The sequence below is a fragment of the Xyrauchen texanus genome, chromosome 35 (assembly GCF_025860055.1).
Source record: "Xyrauchen texanus isolate HMW12.3.18 chromosome 35, RBS_HiC_50CHRs, whole genome shotgun sequence".
Lineage (NCBI taxonomy): Eukaryota > Metazoa > Chordata > Actinopteri > Cypriniformes > Catostomidae > Xyrauchen > Xyrauchen texanus.
Window position 1 is genome coordinate 39,524,392 of NC_068310.1, and position 20,930 is coordinate 39,545,321.

Here is a 20,930-nt window from a genome sequence, read left to right on the forward strand (position 1 = left end):
ATACCTGTTACCATAGTGAGTAAACACGATTGAGTTTGATGTTTCACTTGAACTCCTTTTTAACTCATCTTCCTGTTCTCAATTAAGCAAATATTGAATTTACATTCATGCATTTGGCAGACACTTTTATCCAAAGTGACTTACAGTGCACTTATTACAGGGACAATCCCCCTGGAGCAACCTGGAGTTAAGTGTCTTGCTCATGGACACAATGGTGGTGGCTGTGGGGATCGAACCAGCAACCTTCTGATTACATGTATGTGCTTTAGCCCACTACGCCACCACCACCACTAATCAATTAATACTAAGCAAATGCATTGGAAATATATCAAGAGGGTGTGTTTATTCAAATGGTATTTAGACTCTTGCAATGTGATTTGCACGTTTGTGATTAATTGATAGTTTATTAGTTGTTTATGAATGAAAATCAAAGTTTTGGGAGTTTTTGACTCCCAAAAGAAAGAACGGATTCTGAACACCTGAAACGGGTCATTAGTAAATCCAGACATCTTCATTGGCTGCTCGTGAACTGCTTTGACCCGCCCTTAAACACTACACTAAGCGGTAGACCAATCACAACAGACTGGGACATCTGACCAATCAGAGCAGAGTATGCTCTCTGAAAGGAGGAGTTTAGAACGGATCATTGAACTAGTCGGTTTTGACACTGGGGGATTAAAAAGGTTCAATTATGAGCAAATTAAAGTGTTTTTTAATCATGGATGCATGTAAATCTATTGTATGAGACCTTGGGCACGTTTAAACAAAACGTGGGCAACAAAATTGGGCACGTTTAAAACCATAATAGGTGCACTAAGTAATTGCATTAGGATGTAATTGAAGGTGTTAATTTGCATCTATATCATGAAATCGGTGCGCTATTACAGATATTCTAGTTTTTCAGAGATTGTAGCAAAACAAATTTGTGTTTTGTGTGAGTTGAGCTGAACTGTTGAGGTCTAAATTTCCCCTGGATGTAAAACTTGTCATAAGTCATTCTACAAAGTCACTATTATCTTCCGCCTCCATTTTGACCCCATTCACCACAGAGGCACAACACGAGCAGACCTTCAAAGACGAGAATGACAACGCCACATTCAATAGACCCTCCCCGATCTGACCCCCCATGAGGCCTCTGAAGTCACCACCCTCCCTGCAGAAGAGCCCGCCCCTGTGAGACAGACTCCACCCCTCAGGTAGTGTGGGAGGAGCCTGTTGCTGGTGATGATGCGGTGGGAGGTCACAGCAGTGACGAATCTCCCAACAAATCGCCCTCAAAGAAGAAAAAGTTTCGCATCCCGTCGTTCCTAAAGAAAAACTAAAAGAAGAGTGAAAGCTAGAGAGGAAGAGAGCTCAGGCGTTAGGAAATACCCCACTTTAAAAAACATTTTAGTTTTTGTATTCAGTTTGTTCACATTTAGTGTGTGGATCTGTTTGTATGAAAGGGTCAGATTGATTTTATTCTTTGAACAGTTCTTTTATAAACGCTGACAGGTAAAGTGGACTTTGAGGTAAATTGTGGCTTGTTAGTCATGAGCTCACACTCTGATGTCATCATTATCTTCCATGTTTTTATAAAATAATCTTAATATCCACTATTATGTATTGGGAATGTCTCAAATGTTATTTTTAGGGAAAAAGGAAAGAATGGAAGAGTTGAAGTTCCTCCAGGTGTTAATTCAGATTGTAATGCCGCTGCACGCTTTAGATTTATCAAATCATGTCTATAAACATTTCAAAAATGGATGACCCAGAGTTTAACGGTCCATTCATAAAATACAAAGATTCACAACAGATCTCACCTGAACAGGTACATGCTGTGCTAAACTTGTCAAGAACATGTCCGGGGCATTTCACCCCAAAATCAAAAGAACGAAAATTATGATGTATGACAAAAAAATGATAAATAAATAAACATCTGGACATATTTTGGTAATGAGAATTTGAATTAAAATATAAAATCAATGCAGCAAATACTAACATGATATATAGTTTACCAATACATTTATTTATATTTACAAACGTACTTTACAATTAAATCAGTAACATTTTCACATACTAATAAAATTATTTGCAATTAAAATATTTTGGGAAGAAATGTGTTAATTGTCCGGAAAGTGCAACAAATCTTAATATTATATGGGGAAATTATTTATTATTTGATTGTAACAAATTACAGTTGAGTTGAAAAAGACTTAAAAAGCAGAAAATAGTGAAATACTAACAATAATTAATATTGATGATAATATCTTTGTCTTCAAGGTTGTTCAGACGTCAGTTCTGAATGTGGACTAATGTGAAGTCCATAGAACCGCTCGCTTTAGATCACTATAAAGTCTGAAATATGTTCTGATGTTGTGGCTTCTGCTTGTGTTTCTCTGTTCATGTTCTCCTGAAGTTACATTGATGACGTTACTCACATGAGATATTCTCATTTCTTCAACCACAATTATTTATTTTTCAACCATGAATAAAAGTGTGATTTCATTATTTGTATTTTAACAGCAGAAAAGACAAGTGAAGGAATTAATAGACAAAACAAACTTATTCTGACTTTGTGCTTCAGAGACTCATTTAAGACTTATTTTCTTCTTTTTCTAGGAGTTCTCTGGTAACATCAATAGAGAAGAAATGTCACGAACAAAATTGAACAATAGAAATATTCTCTTAATAAACGTCGTGCGTGTGTGTGTGTGTGTGTGTGTGTGTGTGTGTGTTATCTGTCACAGTCCAGCTCAACTGTTCTGTCATATAATGATCAATAACAACCCGAGATCACATTATTAAGATGTTCAGTAAATCACTGATCTCACATATGAATTCACATCTTAGCCAGCATCATTAAAAAGCATTAAAACATGTCAGAATAAATGAATTAACAGCTGATGCTACAATGACACATTTGATTAGTCTGTCTTCTACAGAAACTCAACTTTTGTAGATACAAGTTTAATCTGTAATTTCATTCTTAAGTCTTTTTTTCAGAGGAGTTCACTGGTAAGATCATCAGAGGAGAAATTTTACAGCCAACAGTGAACAATGGAAATATTCTCTCAGTAAACGTGTGTGTGAAAGTGTGTATGTGTGTGTTAGTGAGAGGATTAGAGAATGACAGTTTTCCTCTGTCACAGTCCAGCTGAACTCTGATTCTCTGGAGTTTCTCTTTCACTGAGACACGACGAGATGTTTGATCAGGTGAAATGAATGCAACATATATACCATCATAAAACCTCACACACCAGATTCCGCTCCTGGAGAATATGTTCTTCTTCCTCTGAGCAGATTCTGTCATCACACCCAAACACCAGTGTGTACAGTCTCCAACCTGAACATCCCAACAGTGAATCCCTGAATTAAAACCCTCTGAACCCAAAACACACTTATACATATCAAATCTCTCAGTATTATCAGGAAGCAGCTGTTTCTCTTCACTGAGTCTCACACTGATCAGATCATCAGACACGATGAGATTACAGTCAGCAGTGTTGGGGTCCAAAGTCACTGGAGCTGAAGAGAGAGGACAGATACACACTCAAACACACATCAAATAACACAAATGATCATTATGAATTCATTGTTGTATTCTCAACTCACTGTATTGAACATTTTCCTGCATCTTCTGTATCACAGTGAACTTCAGGTTGCTCAGATGTTTTGGGACATTGATCAGAACTCCTGAAATGTTCTCTGGATCTGCTGGTGTACACTGGGTTCTGAAAAACATTCAGGAGTCAGTCGTGTTGATTTGGGTTCAGAACCGAGAGAGAAACAGGAAACACAATACAAACCTTTCCATTGTGCTCTTCAAGTTCTGTAAAAAGAAAGAAACATAGATTATTCATCCAAACTGAATTTGCTTTTAATGTTTGAAACTGACATTTGTCTCCAGTATAATGAATATTGAAGTTGTATAAATGTTCATTGTTTCCACCTGTAGGAATGAAAGATCTTCAGCTGTCATCTGCTCCTCTATGACTCTGATTGTGTGTGAAAGAGATGAAATCTGTCTGCTCATCTTCTCAATCTTCTCCTTCATCATCTGACTCTTCTGCTCCTCTTCCTCTCTCAGTGCTGTTATTCTGGCGGCCTCTTCATCATGTAGAAACTGGTGAAGTTTCTCAAACTCCTCATTAATCTTCCTCTCTGTGTGTCGAGCCTGAAACTGAAACAAAAGACATTTCAGAGAAAGATCTGATGGTCAAACTGTATATCAATATACACTTCCAAAAATGTGGTTTCACACTCTTTAATTACACAGTTTAATTCAAACCTTAATATGTTCTGCAGTTTGATCCAAATTCTGTTTAAACTTCTTAAATATTCTCAGTTTCTCCTGTAAGGGTTTTAGTGCAGTTTTGAGTTTCTCCTGAAAGAAATGGACATGTTAATATAAAGAGTTCTTACTTTCCAGCCCTGTTCTGCTTTTAGATCATTATGAGTTTGACCAGAATAATCTTCATTTACTGTCTGTAATTATTTGTTCATATATGCAATCATAAAGTATGCTGCAAGTTGTGCTGTTTCAATAAATGATTTGAATATAATTGATCTGACCTTATTATCGATGACAGCTTCATCTAAAGGACAGAATTTGTGATTTGTGTGTGTTCTGGAATCTCGACACACAAAACACACCGGCTGTTGATCATCGAGACAGAAGAGTTTGAGTTTCTCTTCATGAAGACTGCAGACTGCTTCACATCCTGATGAAGATCTTTGACTTCTCTCCTGTAAGAAAGTCTCACACAAGTTCTTCAAAACCCGATTTAATGGAGGATGATCTAATGTTGATCTACTTCTGCAAACTGGACATTCTTTCGATCCTTTACTTTCCCAAAACTTCTGAATACACTCTTCACACACACTGTGACTACAGGACAGAAGAACAGGATTTTTAAAAACATTACAGCACACAGGACAAGAGAAATCCTCCTCAGAAAAAGATTTAGACGCCATTTTTGAAATTACAAATAAAAATCTTCAAAGTTTCACTTTCTCCAGTTGTTGGTCTGAACTCTTATTATTCTGTTTCAAATCAAAAAGCTTCACATCCAAAAACATGCATCAGAATGATCAATAATCTCCAGAATATTCTGTGTTTTTCACTCGACTGACAGACAGGTGAACTAGAAATGCTGATAAACAGGTGTGTCAGTCTCAGTTTTAACCTTTGACAGTGGGCGGAGTTTGCTTATACACAAGAACACCTTATTATTCTATACCAACAAATACTGTATGAATTGTTTTGTTGACCTGGAGAGAGGATTTACTTCACTGCTTCAATGAAATAAAAATAAGATATATAATCTGTGGTGTGAATTGCATACATTATGTACATTCTATACACACAGATGGACAGTTTCAATACTGAGCTTGAGATCAATTACAGTATAATGAATCAAATCAAACACTGGCACATTAAGTCAGTGTTTGTAACAGGCAAATGAAGACAGAAGAATAGAAAGTTTAAAATGTTCACTAAAAGCTAAACTTTAATTGAATTAAAATAATTGAAAGGGGAAATCTCATAATTAATATTTTTCTCCAAAACACATTTGACAATTATTTCCACATTCCTAGAAATTACTTATGAGTCAAATATTTATGAAGTATATTTCTATTCATATTTTACATTTTTCTAACACATGGGTGACAAGGAACATGAAATTGTTCAGCCATGACTTCCTGTTTCACAGGGGTATAAATATGAGGAAACAGACCATCCAAATTCATCCATCACAATGGAGCAAAGAATATAATTCTGACGTGTGGCAAAATGTTGTTGAGCTTTAAAAAATGTGAAGTGGCTTCATGAAAATAGCTAAAGCATTGAAAATGCCCATTTCTACCATCTGGGCAATAATTAAGAAGTTCCGTTCAACTGGAAATGTCACGAATCGGCCTGGAAGAGGACGTGTGTCTATATTGTCTCCATGCAGGGTGAGGAAGATGGTTTAAGTGGCCTTAGAATGTCCAAGGATCACAGCTGGAGAATTGCAGAACTAAGTTTGGTCTTAGGGCCAGAAAGTCTCCAAAACTACAATCAGACATCACCTACATCATAACTGGTTGTTTGGGAGAGTTTCAGGATAAAAGCCTCTGCTCTCATCCAACAACAAATTCAAACGTCTTCAGTTTGCCAGATACCTGGAACTTAAAATGGGACGGGGTTCGGTGGTCAAATTAAACAAAAATAGAGCTTTTTGTCAGCAAGCACCAGAGATGGGTTTGATGCACACAGAGAAGTTACCATATGGAAAAGTACCTCATGCCCACTGTTAAACATGGTGGTGGACCTTTAATGTTGTGGGAATGTTTTTATCAGAGGTCTTGGACATCTTGTTCGGATACATGGCATCATGGACTCTATCATATACCAGCAGATAAAAAAAATCTAAACCTGAATGCCTCTGCAATAGTTTCATTTTCAAAAGATGTCTACAAAATAATCAGTTCACACAGAATCCACGGTCTCCTTAGTATTCACTAGGTGTATAGAGCAGCAAAGGAAACCATGCCACAATGTGCATGTTTTCTATGCTACTAGTTTCAAGTATATATTTAGAATAACCTAAATAACTGCATCAAGCAGAGGGGCGTGTTTTACTAATAATTTGAAACCAAGCATCAGAATACTGAATTGCCTGAATGTTTTAATCAAAAACATAATATGTACATAATATATTATACAAAAATATAATATTATTATTGCTATGCATGTACACACACACATACACAATAACTGATGGTGACATGGACTTAGTTTCACATTTGAGGGAGGACTGTATCATCATCATCAAATAAAACCTTCAAAATCCACATTTAGATGGAGTTTGTTTTAAACCTACTATCCTCCATCTGTTTGCATCAGTAGATTTCTTCTAAATTCACCAATTTAGATTTCTAAATTTCAGGGGGAAAGACTCTTGATGTATGCAAGTCATTAACTGGGGACGTTCTGTGGTGATATGCTTTAATTATTTTGTTTATCCTATTTACCTGCATTGCCCTGTCAATTAGATGCAAATATGCGCATTTTAACTAGTTGACGCCTAATTTGCATATCAGTTTATCGATTGTGAAGATGTTATTAGACACACACACACTGTATTCACCTGTAGGGTCCCCATTTAGTACAGTAGAACTGTATGGCCATGATATATTTGCCTTAGCTAAACTGTAGCTAACTTATTACATTAGCAAGTAGCTCATGAGGCATGCATGCTAGCAAGACACAGGTTAACTATATTTGTCTTTGGCTAATCAGCAGTAAATTCGAGGCACTGGTAGTTTAATCTTTTGTTCATCGCCACTCACCTCAACACAAGCCAAGAAAAACACTGCTGGGAGGGGTCGCTGCTGTGTGTGTGTGTGTGTGTGTGTGTGTGTGTGTGTGTGTGTGTGTGTGTGTGTGTGTGAGAGATGTGCCGATGTGCGGAGCGCAGGAGCGCTTCAGAACTCCTGACCCGATATTTATATACACTATTCAATAAATATATTTGCTTTGACAGGGAAGCTGTGCGCATTCTGCGCAAACAGGAATATATATTATTAAAAAAAAAATTTTTTAAAACGCACCCCAGAAAAAAGGGCACTTTCTCTCCAGGAATAAAAAGGGCAGGTGCTCAAGCCCCTTTTGATGTCTATGTGTGCACGTGCCTGGTGGAGGGCACTGAATAAACTATGTACACTAGACTACTTTTTTGTTGGATAATCTTTAAGTAAAACAGGTTTAGACACAAGGGTTTTGTGGACTGAGTTAATGTCCCCAGAGTAGGTTATTGTTGAACTGTAGATACTGTGAATTTGTGTTGAACTCAAAGAAATGTAAACTCTAATTTGCTCACAATTGTTTTATTTGCCATTATAATGCATCTTCAAACACCATGCAGAAACCTGTTACTCTGCATTTAACAGTAAAACCCTAACAAATAACACATTTTGTGAGTGTGTGTGTGTGTGTGTGTGTGGAATGAGTTGTATAGTTCTGTCTGTTCATTGATTATCTTGCTACCCTTGTCGTTGTATTTTAACCCTCATGTTTGCCATATCATACGATATCATATCAAATCATATCACTTTTTATTGTCACACAACCATACACACAAGTGCAACAGTGGGTCAAAGTCTTGTGTGCAGTTCCGAGCAACTGTAAGGCTGACATTAAGATGACGTAAAAGTCAAATAAATCTGCAAGAACCAAGTCATAAAAACTCACACAGAAGAACATTTTCACCTGAGTCAACACCTCCTACTGAGCACGAACAATAAAACACAAATCTCACATCTGATCTCTACCTCACCTCAGGCCAATTTAGGCCTATTCTCGAAAAACTCACAAACATCTTCCCCCCTCAACTCCTCCTTCCCCTTCAGCTCAGAATCACTTCAAACTCACCCAAGATCTACATGCATCAAAATATCATGTCTGATGTATACACATAATGTGACTAGGCATAATGTTTGGTATCATTTAAAATGTCTCAGTGTGACTGGTATATTGTCTCTTTCCCATGTTTATAAATCTATTGGTAACAACGTTATAAGGCCAAATGCTGCATAATTCTGGAGGTCTGTCCCCATCCCTGCCTGTAAGTTAATGAGGTATGTCCCCAGGACTTCCAAACCTAACCACTCCCAAAATTCCCTTTGTTCATGGTTTGGGTATTTAAGGATATGTGGCACATTGTTCATGGTTCTCTATAGTCAGATGAAATGTCTAAATTTGACTTATTATTGTCTAATTGGAATTGATGAATTTATTATTTTACCTGGTAAATAAATTGTTACATTTGAATTTATTCTGATTTACTCTGAAACTATTGTCTTTAGTAGATTACGTTAAATCCATGTTTCCGCAAATCTTCGACCAGGTTTTGAGTGGAGCATGGGGCACACCGACTGAGACTTTAGAGCTCCGACTATAAACGGAGGGAATTTCTGTTTAGTGTCGACCAAGCCTAAATAGGGTGAATTTTAAACCTCTGGTTATTGTAATATTTTCTTGCTAAGTGTTCATAGGAAACTATGGCATGATCATTATATGAAACTATTTTAACTTGGGTATGTTGGTCTATCTTTGTAAATTTAGTGGTCATGACCTCTGGGTAGAAATGTTACTCTAATTAAGTGTTTACTATCTAAGGGGACTAAACAAAATACTTGTAGATATAAGGGCAAACATGAGCATCCATCTAATTAGTATTTAGTCAATTACTGTTTTAATTACAATACTGGTGTATTTGTGACCGTGAGATCTGCGTATATGTCCAGCGCGAGACTCTCTAAGCGACCGGAATCTGAATGAACGAGTACAATATAAAATATAGTTAAATACGATGATTCAATGTTAAATAAAATTTAATAATAATAACTAAGATTATAACATTAATATATCCTTAGTAACTTTTATAATTGGAGTCAGATAAAATAAACAAGGATCATAAAATTAATAATATAGTTATATAATTGGAATTAAATCACTTAAACTGAATGCGTACGATAAAGACAGAACACGCAGGAGACCTTCAGCCATGCCATTGGATACCGTCCTTGGGCCAGTTGGGTCGCTTCCCTATTCCTCCTTTACCTTATCCCCTTTCCCCCTTACACAACATAGCAGTCATGACATATACCAATTACAATAAAAAACATATTTACACAACACAATTTACATATTATTATTGTGTTGTGTAATTATGTGTATATTAGATATACAATGTACAGTAAACAACACACACAATATAGAATACACATACAATAAAAATAGAATATACAGTAAAGTAATATAATTTATATAATTATGACAGTCCAGTGTGAGATAATAAGATTAATAAAGTGCAGTTCTGATGTATATTGATTGTGATAGATCAAGAGTTCAAAAGTCTGATTGCTTGGGGGAAGAAGCTGTCATGTAGTCAGCTGGTGCGGGTCCTGATGCTGCGATAACGCCTGCCTGATGGTAACAGTGAGAGCAGCCCATGACTCGGGTGGCTGGAGTCTCTGATGATCCTCCAAGCCATTTTCACCCACCACCTTATATGTCCTGGAGGGAGGGAAGCTCATCTCCGATGATGTGTCTGGCAGTTCGCACCACCCTTTGCAGGGCTTTGCGGTTGTGGGCGGTGCTATTGCCGTACCAGGCGGTGATGCAGCCAGTCAGGATGCTCTCTACAGTGCTGGTGTAGAACCGTGTGAGGATGTGGTGGTTCATTCCAAACTTCCTCAGCCGTCTCAGGAAGAAGAGGGGCTGGTGAACCTTCTTCACAACGGCCTCAGTGTGGACGGACCATGTGAGTTCCTCAGTGATGTGGACACCGAGGAACTTGAAGCTGCTGACTCTCTCCACCGGTGCTCCACTGATGGTGATGGGGCTGTGTTCTCTGTCTTTCTTCCTGAAGTCCACTACAAGCTCCTTGGTCTTACTGACGTTGAGGGAGAGATTGTGCTCCTGACACCAGTGTTTCAGAGTGTGCACCTCCTCTCTGTAGGATGTTTCATCATTGTCAGTGTTCAGACCTACCACTGTCGTATCATCAGCAAACTTAATGATGGCATTGGAGCTATGTGTTGCCACACAGTCATGTGTGTACAGGGAATACAGGAGTGGGCTGAGAATACAGCCCTGCGGGGCTCCAGTGTTGAGGGTCAGTGAAGAGGAGATGTTGCTGCCCATTCTAACCACCTGACGTCTGCTTGACAGGAAGTCCAGGATCCAGCTGCACAGCAAGCTGGTTAAGCCCAGAGCCCGGAGTTTCACATCAAGCTTGGAGGGCACTATGGTGTTGAATGCTGAGCTGTTGTCTACAAACAGCGTTATCGCACACAGTGTGTGTTCCTTTTTTTCCAGGTGGGATAGAGCAGTGTGCAGTGTAGATGCAGTGGCATCATCAGTGGAGCGGTTGTTGCGGTATGCAAACTGCGGTCTGCAGTGAGTCCAGTGAGTCAGGCAGCACAGAGCAGATGCAATCTCTGATTAGCTTCTTTAAGTAATTAGCTTTAGATAAGTAATTGAGAAGTTAATTCAAGTGAAGAACAGTGCCCATCTGCCCCATCTGGGATTTAGTCTTTTGGCTGAGTGTAGGTATTCCAGGTTGTGATGATCCGTTAATACCAGAAATGGATGTCTGGCCCCCTCCAGCCAGTGTCGCCAATCTCCAAATACTGCTTTCATGGCAAGCAGTTCATGATTGCCACATCGTAATTCTGTTAAAGCAGAGGAAAGTTTGCATGAGTATTAAGCACATGGAAAAATTTAGGAGGATTACCTTGGCGTTGCGAGAGGATGGCACCAATACCGGTGTTAGATGCATCTATTTCTACCACAAAAGGTGCGTTGGGGTCAGGGTGATGCAGAATGGGAGCAGAAGTTCATTGATGGCTTGAATGGCGTCCGTAGTCCAGTGAAGCTTAGTGTTTCCTCCCCTTACCAAGGCCGAGAGTGTAGCATGGATTAGTGGTATCTTGTGCTGTCGGGCTAATGTTTCATCGATAAAGTTGCCCGCTGCCCCCGATTCTAATAAGGCTTTGGTGTTGATGGTATCTGATTGGCATGTTAATGTTATGGGCACTTCAAAACAAGCAGTAGTTTGGATAGAGTAAATCAACAAACTCACCCTGTGACTCTGTCATTGATAGGGTCATGTAGGGCAGTTATCTCTCAGATGTCCCGCTTGGCCACAATATAAACCGAGATGATTATTGATGCAATGTTCACGCTCTTCTGTGGACAGATGAGTACGACCAACCTGCATGGTCTCAGTGTCATCACTGGGTTGATTTGTTTGACTGAAAGGATTGGGGAACTGGTTAGGTCTCCTGGAGCAAATGAGATTGTCAATGCGAATAGTGTAGTGGTTTCTGCCCAATTTGTGAAAAATCACTCAAAGTCTTAAGGAGTTTTTTACTTCAGAAGAATAGACTTTATTATCAGACCATAAAGCTGAGTTGCCTGCAGAACAACTGAAGCATCTCTGTCATATAATGATCAATAACAACCCGAGATCACATTATTAAGATGTACAGTAAATCACTGATCTCCCATATGAATTCACATCTTAGCCAGCATCATTAAAAAGCATTAAAACATGTCAGAATAAATGAATTAACAGCTGATGCTACAAAGACACATTTCATTAGTCTGTCTTCTACAGAAACTCAACTTTTGTAGATACAAGTTTAATCTGTAATTTCATTCTTAAGTCTTTTTTCAGAGGAGTTCACTGGTAAGATCATCAGAGGAGAAATTGTACAGTAAACACCGAACCATGGAAATATTCTCTCAGTAAACGTGTGTGTGAAAGTGTGTATGTGTGTGTTAGTGAGAGGATCAGAGAATGACAGTTTTCCTCTGTAACAGTCCAGCTGAACTCTGATTCTCTGGAGTTTCTCTTTCATTGAGACATGAGATTCTTGATCAGGTGTAATGACTGCACCATATTCACCATCATTAAACCCCACACACCAGATTCCACTCCTGGACAATATTTCATTCTTCCTCTGAGCAGATTCTGTCATCACACCCAAACACCAGCGTGTACAGTCTCCAACCTGAACATCCCAACAGTGAATCCCTGAATTAAAACCGTATGAACCCAAAACACACTTATACACATCAAATCTCTCAGTATTATCAGGAAGCAGCTGAGTCTCACACTGATCAGATCATCAGACACGATGAGTTTACAGTCAGCAGTGTTGGGGTCCAAAGTCACTGGAGCTGAAGAGAGAAGACAGATACACACTCAAACACACATCAAATAACACAAATGATCATTATGAATTCATTGTTGTATTCTCAACTCACTGTATTGAACATTTTCCTGCATCTTCTTTATCACAGTGAACTTCAGGTTGCTCAGATGTTTTGGGACATTGATCAGAACTCCTGAAATGTTCTCTGGATCTGCTGGTGTACACTGGGTTCTGAAAAACATTCAGGAGTCAGTCATGTTGATTTGGGTTCAGAACCGAGAAACAGGAAACACAATACAAACCTTTCCATTGTGGTCTTCAAGTTCTGTAAAAAGAAAGAAACACAGATTATTCATCCAAACTGAATTTGCTTTTAATGTTTGAAACTGACATTTGTCTCCAGTATAATGAATATTGAAGTTGTATAAATGTTCATTGTTTCCACCTGTAGGAATGAAAGATCTTCAGCTGTCATCTGCTCCTCTATGACTCTGATTGTGTTTGAAAGAGATGAAATCTGTCTGCTCATTTTCTCAATCTTCTCATTCATCATCTGACTCTTCTGCTCCTCTTCCTCTCTCAGTGCTGTTATTCTGGCTGCCTCTTCATCATGTAGAAACTGGTGAAGTTTCTCAAACTCCTCATTAATCTTCCTCTCTGTGTGTCGAGCCTGAAACTGAAACAAAAGACATTTCAGAGAAAGATCTGATGGTCAAACCGTATATCAATATACACTTCCAAAAATGGGATGTTTCACACTCTTTAATTACACAGTTTAATTCAAACCTTAATATGTTCTGCAGTTTGACCCAAATTCTGTTTAAACTCCTCAAATATTCTCAGTTTCTCCTGTAAGGGTTTTAGTGCAGTTTTGAGTTTCTCCTGAAAGAAATGGACATGTTAATATAAAGAGTTCTTACTTTCCAGCCCTGTTCTGCTTTTAGATCATTATGAGTTTGACCAGAATAATCTTAATTTACTGTCTGTAATTATTTGTTAATACAGTGCATCCGGAAAGTATTCACAGCGCTTCACTTTTTCCACATTTTGTGATGTTACAGCCTTATTCCAAAATTTATTAAATTCATAATTTCCTCAAAATTCTACAAACAACACCCCATATTGACAACTTGAAAGAAGTTTGTTTGAAATATTTGCAAATTCATAAAAATAAAAAAATAAAAAAAATCACATGTACTTAAGTTTTCACAGCCTTTGCCATGACACTCAAAATTGAGCTCAGGTGCTTCCTGTTTCCACTGATCATCCTTGAGATGTTTCTTAAACTTGATTGGAGTCCACCTGTTGTAAATTCAGTTGATTGGACATGATTTGGAAAGGCACACACCTGTCTATATAAGGTCCCACAGTTAACAGTGCATGTCGGGGCACAAAGCAAGTCATGAAGTCCAAGGAATTGTCTGTAGACCTCCGAGACAGGATTGTATCGAGGCACAGATCTGGGGAAGGGTACAGAAACATTTCTGCAGCATTGAAGGTCCCAATGAGGGACCTCCAACAGTGGCCTCCATCATCTGTAAATGGAAGAAGTTTGGAACCACCAGGACTCTTCCTAGATCTGGCCGCCCGGCCAAACTGAGCGATCGGGGGAGAAGGGCCTTAGTCAGGGAGGTGACCAAGAACCCGATGGTCACTCTGACAGAGCTCCAGCGTTTCTCATGTGGAGAGAGGAGAACCTTCCAGAAGAACAACCATCCCTGCAGCACTCCACCAATCAGGCCTGTATGGTAGAGTGGGCAGACGGAAGCCACTCCTCAGTAAAAGGCACATGACAGCTTGCCTGGAGTTTTCAAAAAGGCACCTAAAGGACTCTTAGACCATGAGAAACAAAATTCTCTTGTCTGATGAAACAAAGATTAAACCATTTGGCCTGAATGGCAAGCGTCATGTCTGGAGGAAACCAGGCACCATTCATCACCTGGCCAATACCATCCCAGTGAAGCATGGTGGTGGCAGCATCATGCTGTGTGGATGTTTTACAGCGGCAGGAACTGGGAGACTAGTCAGGATCAAGGGAAAGATGAATGCAGCAATGTACAGAGACATCCTTGATGAAAACCTGCTCCAGAGTGCTCTGGACCTCAGACTGGGGAGAGGGTTCATCTTCCAACAGGACAATGACCCTAAACACACACCCAAGATAACAAAGGAGTGGCTACGGGACAACTCTGTGAATGTCCTTGATTGGCCCAGCCCGAGCCCAGACTTTAACCCGATTGAAAATCTCTGGAGAGATCTGAAAATGGCCGTGCACCGATGCTCCCCATCCAACCTGATGGAGCTTTAGAGGTCCTGCATAGAAAAATGGGAGAAACTGCCCAAAATTAGGTATGCCAAGCTTGTAGCATCATACACAAAAAGACTTGAGGCTGTAATTGGTGCCAAAGGTGCTTCAACAAAGTATTGAGCAAAGGTTGTGAATACTTATGTACATGTGATTTGGTTTTTTTTTTGTTTTGTTTTTTTAATACATTTGCAAAGATTTCAAACAAACTTCTTTCACATTGTAATTATGGGGTATTGTTTGTAGAATTTTGAGGAAAATAAAAAATGTAATCCATTTTGAAATAAGGCTGTAAAAGGGAAGCGCTGTGAATACTTTCCAGAAGAACTATATATTCAATCATAAAGTATGCTGCAAGTTCTCTTACGAGAGGTTCTCTCGTATTGCGTAAGCTAGCTTACGCTACGGGAAAGATTCATCTTTTCTGAGATATTGAAGCCAAAAAATTATCCTTAATTTTTGTATCCATTGTCAACGCAGTGCGGCAGCTGCAGACCTTGAGTGGGCTAGCTAGCGAGCTCATAGGTTGCTCTGCGGCAACTGCTGCAGCCTATAGACGAGCTTGGGCGAACTCGCATCCAATGAGAGGCGTCCGCGCGCTCACTGCATCAAAGCCCGCCAAAATGGGCGTGACTTGAGTGCATATAAGCGTAGTTCGTAGGCTGGAACCCTGATTTTCATCTCTTCAGCGAAGCTCTTCGCATCGCTGACCTGGAAGCCGCGTCGCAGTTCGAGGGGCATCAAGCAAGCGTGGACAGCGCTAGAAGAAGCCGGCCGTCTCAGCCACCTTCAGCCATCCTGCAAGCTATGCCATCCGACGACGTATCCTTTTATTCAGCAAGCTAGTTCTCACGAACTATTCACAAAAGAGTACGAGCGTCTTTTTCAAGATGCCTCGCTCCACTTGCGCCTCATGTCGCGCCCTTCTCAGCACAGGAGACCGCCACATCATCTGCGCTCTCTGCCTGGGACTGGGGCACGCAGAGCTCGCCCTCACTGAGGGCGGATGCGATTTCTGTAAGGAGCTGCCGATGTCGACCCTGCGGGCTCGACTCGAAGCGCTCAAAGCAGAAACCGCCGCGCCGCCTTACCTTCAGCCGCGCAGGAAGAAGCGCCGCTCACAAAGGCTGCCGGAAACTGTGGTTGAAGCGACTGCCTCGCCGGAGCCTCTCCCTCGAGCATCCCTTTCACCCTCCCCGCCCCCCCGGGACGCGCAGTTGCCGACGAGCGGCCGCACTGCTGCCATCTCGGCTGATGAGGCGGAGGATAAGGGCCGCTGTTCCATCATGGCTTCGGACAGCGAGGAGTGGTCAGGCTCCCAAGCCTCCTCCTCGGCCCAGGAATCCAGCAGGACCCGCGCCGGAGTCGAAGGGGAGTTAACACGCCTCCTCACACAGGCCGTCGACCGCCTCGGGCTCGAGTGGTCACCGCCCCCTGAGCAGGCACCCAACAGACTCGACGGCTGCTTTTTTCAAAGCCATCGCCGCTTTACACCCGCGGCCCGGGCCGCTCCCTTCCTGCCGGAATTACACACGGAGCTTGCAAGTCGTGGAACGCTCCTTTTTCAGCGAGGTCCCGTTCCCACGTCTCCACCTCTCTCGCGTCGGTGGACGGCGCCACTGAGAGAGGCTACTCCTCCATCCCTCCAGTCGAGGACTCGGTAGCAGCACACCTTTGTCCGCCCTCCGCGAGATGGCGTTCCAAGCCTGTGCTCCCGTCTAAGGCCTGCAGAACGACTTCCGCCTATGTTGGCCGCGCCTATTCCGCCGCCGGCCAAGCCGCATCTGCTCTGCACTCAATGGCCGTTTTACAGATCCTACAAGCAGACCTTCTTCGGGAGTGGGATGAGAAAGGCAGGCACCCAGAGGCTGTTACTGATCTACGAAGCGCGACAGATCTCGCCCTTCGCGCTACCAAAGCTGCAGCCCAAGCTCTAGGGAAGTGCATGGCATCGCTGACTGTGACCGAGAGACACTTGTGGCTAACACTAGCCGACATGGGAGAAGCAGAGCGCTCCACGTTCCTCAACGCACCGCTCTCTCAGACCGGTCTCTTCGGCTCCGCGGTGAGTGGCATTGTTGACCGCTTCTCAGAAGTCCAGAAAGCCACCCAAGCATGAACCTCTTCCTGCCGCGTCGCGCTAGCTCCTCTGCAGGCCGCTCACGTGATCAGCCTCCTGTACGAGCCTCTTCACAGTGCCCAGTTCAACAAACTCAGACTTCTCAGCGTCGACAGGGCGGCCGCCCTCGATCGCTGCATACGCGTCAAAAGACCTGCCATGCCCGTTGGGCATTAGGACTCACTCCACTAGAGGCATGGCATCCTCGTGGGCATGGTCCAGCGGGATTTCCATTCACGACATATGTGTGGTAGCGGGATGGACTTCCCCCTCCACCTTTGTCAGATTTTACAATATGGAAGTGCCCGCTCTGCAGGCAAAACTACTAGCGGTTTAATACGCTACAGCTCCCCTGGTGAGCTGCACTGATGGGACACATTCCACACAAGACCTGCACCGCCGCTCTGTCGTTCCCTTCCCACTATGTGCTTATGTATTACGCAATCAATGACCCGCATTCTTGCCGGCCAAATATTATTTCCCCACTCATAAGGGCTCCCCCGGGTCCCCTTAATTCCCTGGGGCTCATACAGTGGATGCTTGAGCGCACGGCATCGACAATGGGTTCCCGTGAGCGTAAGCTAGCTTACGCAATACGAGAGAACCTCTCGTAAGAGAACGTATCGGTTACCTAACGTAACCTCGGTTCTCTCTAGATGAGGAACAGTATTGCGTAGCCGGCCGTGCTCGTGCCACGGCGACTTTTCGCTTCAGTCAATGAAAACCAGGGTTCCAGCCTCACGAACTACGCTTATATGCACTCAAGTCACGCCCATTTTGGCGGGCTTTGATGCAGTGAGCGCGCGGACGCCTCTCATTGGATGCGAGTTCGCCCAAGCTCGTCTATAGGCTGCAGCAGTTGCCGCAGAGCAACCTATGAGCTCGCTAGCTAGCCCGCTCAAGGTCTGCAGCTGCCGCACTGCGTTGACAATGGATACAAAAATTAAGGATAATTTTTTGGCTTCAATATCTCAGAAAAGATGAATCTTTCCCGTAGCGTAAGCTAGCTTACGCAATACTCATTCCCTCATCTAGAGAGAACCGAGGTTACGTTAGGTAACCGATACGTTATGATGTTTTGATAAATGTTTTGAATATAATTGATCTGACCTTATTATCGATGACAGCTTCATCTAAAGGACAGAAATTGTGTTTTCTGGAATCTTGACACACCAAACACACCGGCTGTTGATCATCGAGACAGAAGAGTTTGAGTTTCTCTTCATGAAGACTGCAGACTGCTTCACATCCTGATGAAGATCTTTGACTTCTCTCCTGTAAGAAAGTCTCACACAGGTTCTTCAAATCCCGATTTAATGGAGGATGATCTAAAGTTGATCTACTTCTGCAAACTGGACATTCTTTCGACCCTTTACTTTCCCAAAACTTCTGAATACACTCTTCACACACACTGTGACAACCGGACAGAACAACATGATTTTTAAAAACATCACAGCACACAGGACAAGAGAAATCCTCCTCAGAAAAAGATGTAGACGCCATTTTCTGAGTCACACGTCAAAATCCTTCTTCAAAGTTTCACTTTCAGTTTACTAATCCCGTTTTAACACGCAGTATTCTTTTTTTAAATCAAAGAGTTTCACATTCACAGCAGAGCATTTCAATAATGTGCATCCCAAATATTACTGTCCTAATCCTGATCAAATTATTCAGTGTTCTTCAGTCGAATGAGCTTCAGGTCAGACGTGATCTAAAACTGTAGATCAACAAAAATTCCAAGATGGCCGCAAGTGTTTGTCTGTATTCAGTTGTCTAAAGTTTACCATAGTCGTTATCGGTGTGTTTACGCAAATTTTTTATTTTTATTTTAAATACATATATATATATTTTTGGGGGGTTTTTACTTATTAACTCCAGACCATCCTATGCTGCAAAATGTGGGTGTATATGCCAATATGCCTACTTTGTTCCGTGATGTGGAAGTTGCCTATGGCTGGTGTGAGCGGCGTATCGTCTGCTGTCGAGCAGGAGGGACGCTTATTTGCGCCGTGTCTGTGGGCTACGTATGTTGATGCCGTTACCGGGCGGATTGAGGAGCCGTTTGCGGTTGGTGCGGATGTCGTGTCGTTTGTTGTCGGGTGGAAGAGACACGCACGTGGATTATGTCTGTGGGTTTCGTGTGCTGGGACCGCTGTGGAATGGACCGAACTTTGGGCTGTGTCGTCGTTAAGGGGTCTTGAAATCTCCTCTTGGTTGTCTGTTTGGTCACGAGACTCACCGCAGAGGTTGTGTTGCCTCTTGGTGAGAGGAAATGGAAAACTGACTCATCATGCTACATCTATTTGCGACGACAGCAATCCGAGTTGCGATGTGGCGAGGAGAAAGTGGTTTGTGCTTCTGCTGTTGCTTTCAGGTATGCACCCCAACCCAGGCACAGAGTTGGTCCAACTTCAAACACCAGAGGAACTTAAATTAAGTAATGGCATACGATTTTTTCATCTTAATGTGAGAAGTTTGGTAAATAAGATTGATGCAGTGCGAATATGGGTAGATTCGACTGATGCTGATATCATAATTCTCACAGAGACTTGGTTGAAAAAATAAATTACAGATGATATGATACACATTAATGGATATAATGTCTTTAGAGCCGACCGTAGTAAAAAAGGAGGAGGGGTTGCAGTCTATACTAAAGTAAATGTGAATTGTATTTGTAATCAGTCAGTTAGTTTTACAAAGTGTTTTGAACTTTTAGCTATTAAAGTATTTTTATCTAATGGGTCTGATATGATGGTGGTCGGTTGTTACCGGCCACCTTCAGCTTCAAGTGAGGCAATTTCATTGCTTACGGATTTGCTTCACAATTGGTCCAACTTTGATGTAGTTATAATGGGGGATTTAAACTGGGACTGGTTGTCTCCGTCATCCGATCATTTTAAGGATGTTTGTAATTCCTTGTGTTTGGAGCAATTGATAAATACACCAACTCGCCTAAATGGAAAGGATATGAGTAAATCATCATTGATTGATGTTATTTTAACTAATATACCCCATGTTTTCTCTGCAATAGGAATTTTTTGTAATGATATTAGCGATCATTGCGCAATATCCTGTGTGAGAAATTTTAAGATGCCTAAGAGTTCACCCAGATTTATATTTAAACGTCAATTTAAAAATTTTAATGTACAGGCTTTTTTGCATGATGTATATAATAGTGATTTACAGTTGGTTTCAATTATACCTGATGTGGTTGATGCTTGGGATTATTTCAAATCTATCTTTCTACAAATTTGTGATAAACATGCTCCTTTATGTAGATTTCGGGTGAGAGGTAGAAATAATCCTTGGTTCAATGAATCCGTCTCTAATCTTATTAAGCAAAGAAATGTGGCTTGGTCTAAAGCAAAGAAAACAAATGGTGAGGAGGACTGGTCTCAATATAGATTATTACGAAATAAGTGTACAAAATTAATAAAAAGTTCGAAGAGTCAATATTATTTAAACCTGATTAATGATAACATGAATTGTCCTTCTAAATTTTGGAAACTAACGAAATCTCTTATAGGATCAAATACATCTACTAATCTTCCAAAAGTTTTAAAATTGAATCAAAGACTGAATACAGACAAGGCTGATATTGTTAATACGTTTAATAGTCATTTTATTTCAGCTAGTTCGATAACAGACAATTCGTTGGTCATTGATGAACAGAGAACTGATGACTTGACTAATAGTGAATCAGTTTTATTTTCTTGTGCTCCTGTATTGCCGTCCCAAGTTCATAATCTACTCCTAAATTTAGATTGTAAGAAATCAGGCGGGTCTGACCAAATTGAACCAATTTTTTTTTAA

At 41.1% G+C, this 20,930-nt stretch overlaps 1 protein-coding gene and 1 pseudogene across 1 annotated transcript; both read right to left on the reverse strand.

The window, feature by feature from the left end:
* Positions 1-2,928: 2,928 nt before the first annotated feature.
* LOC127628618 (E3 ubiquitin-protein ligase TRIM39-like) lies at positions 2,929-4,956 on the reverse strand. Its single transcript, XM_052105395.1, has 6 exons — positions 4,555-4,956; positions 4,271-4,366; positions 3,932-4,162; positions 3,789-3,811; positions 3,595-3,713; positions 2,929-3,507 (listed from the first exon to the last, which is right to left on the reverse strand). The coding sequence occupies exons 1-6, from the start codon at positions 4,954-4,956 to the stop codon at positions 2,969-2,971; spliced, it is 1,410 nt and encodes a 469-aa protein (XP_051961355.1). The 3' UTR covers positions 2,929-2,968.
* Positions 4,957-12,177: 7,221 nt separating this feature from the next.
* On the reverse strand, positions 12,178-18,620 carry LOC127628602 (E3 ubiquitin-protein ligase TRIM39-like; annotated as a pseudogene).
* Between the last annotated feature and the right edge of the window lie 2,310 nt (positions 18,621-20,930).

Excerpts from the sequence above, each read along its gene's own strand:
- LOC127628618 (XM_052105395.1), bottom strand. The coding sequence starts at position 4,956 with ATGGCGTCTAAATCTTTTTCTGAGGAGGATTTCTCTTGTCCTGTGTGC. Across the intron at positions 4,163-4,270 it reads AAACTGCAGAACATATTAAG|TTTCAGGCTCGACACACAGA; the intron begins GTTTGAATTAAA and ends CTTTTGTTTCAG. Across the intron at positions 3,714-3,788 it reads TTGAAGAGCACAATGGAAAG|AACCCAGTGTACACCAGCAG; the intron begins GTTTGTATTGTG and ends AATGTTTTTCAG.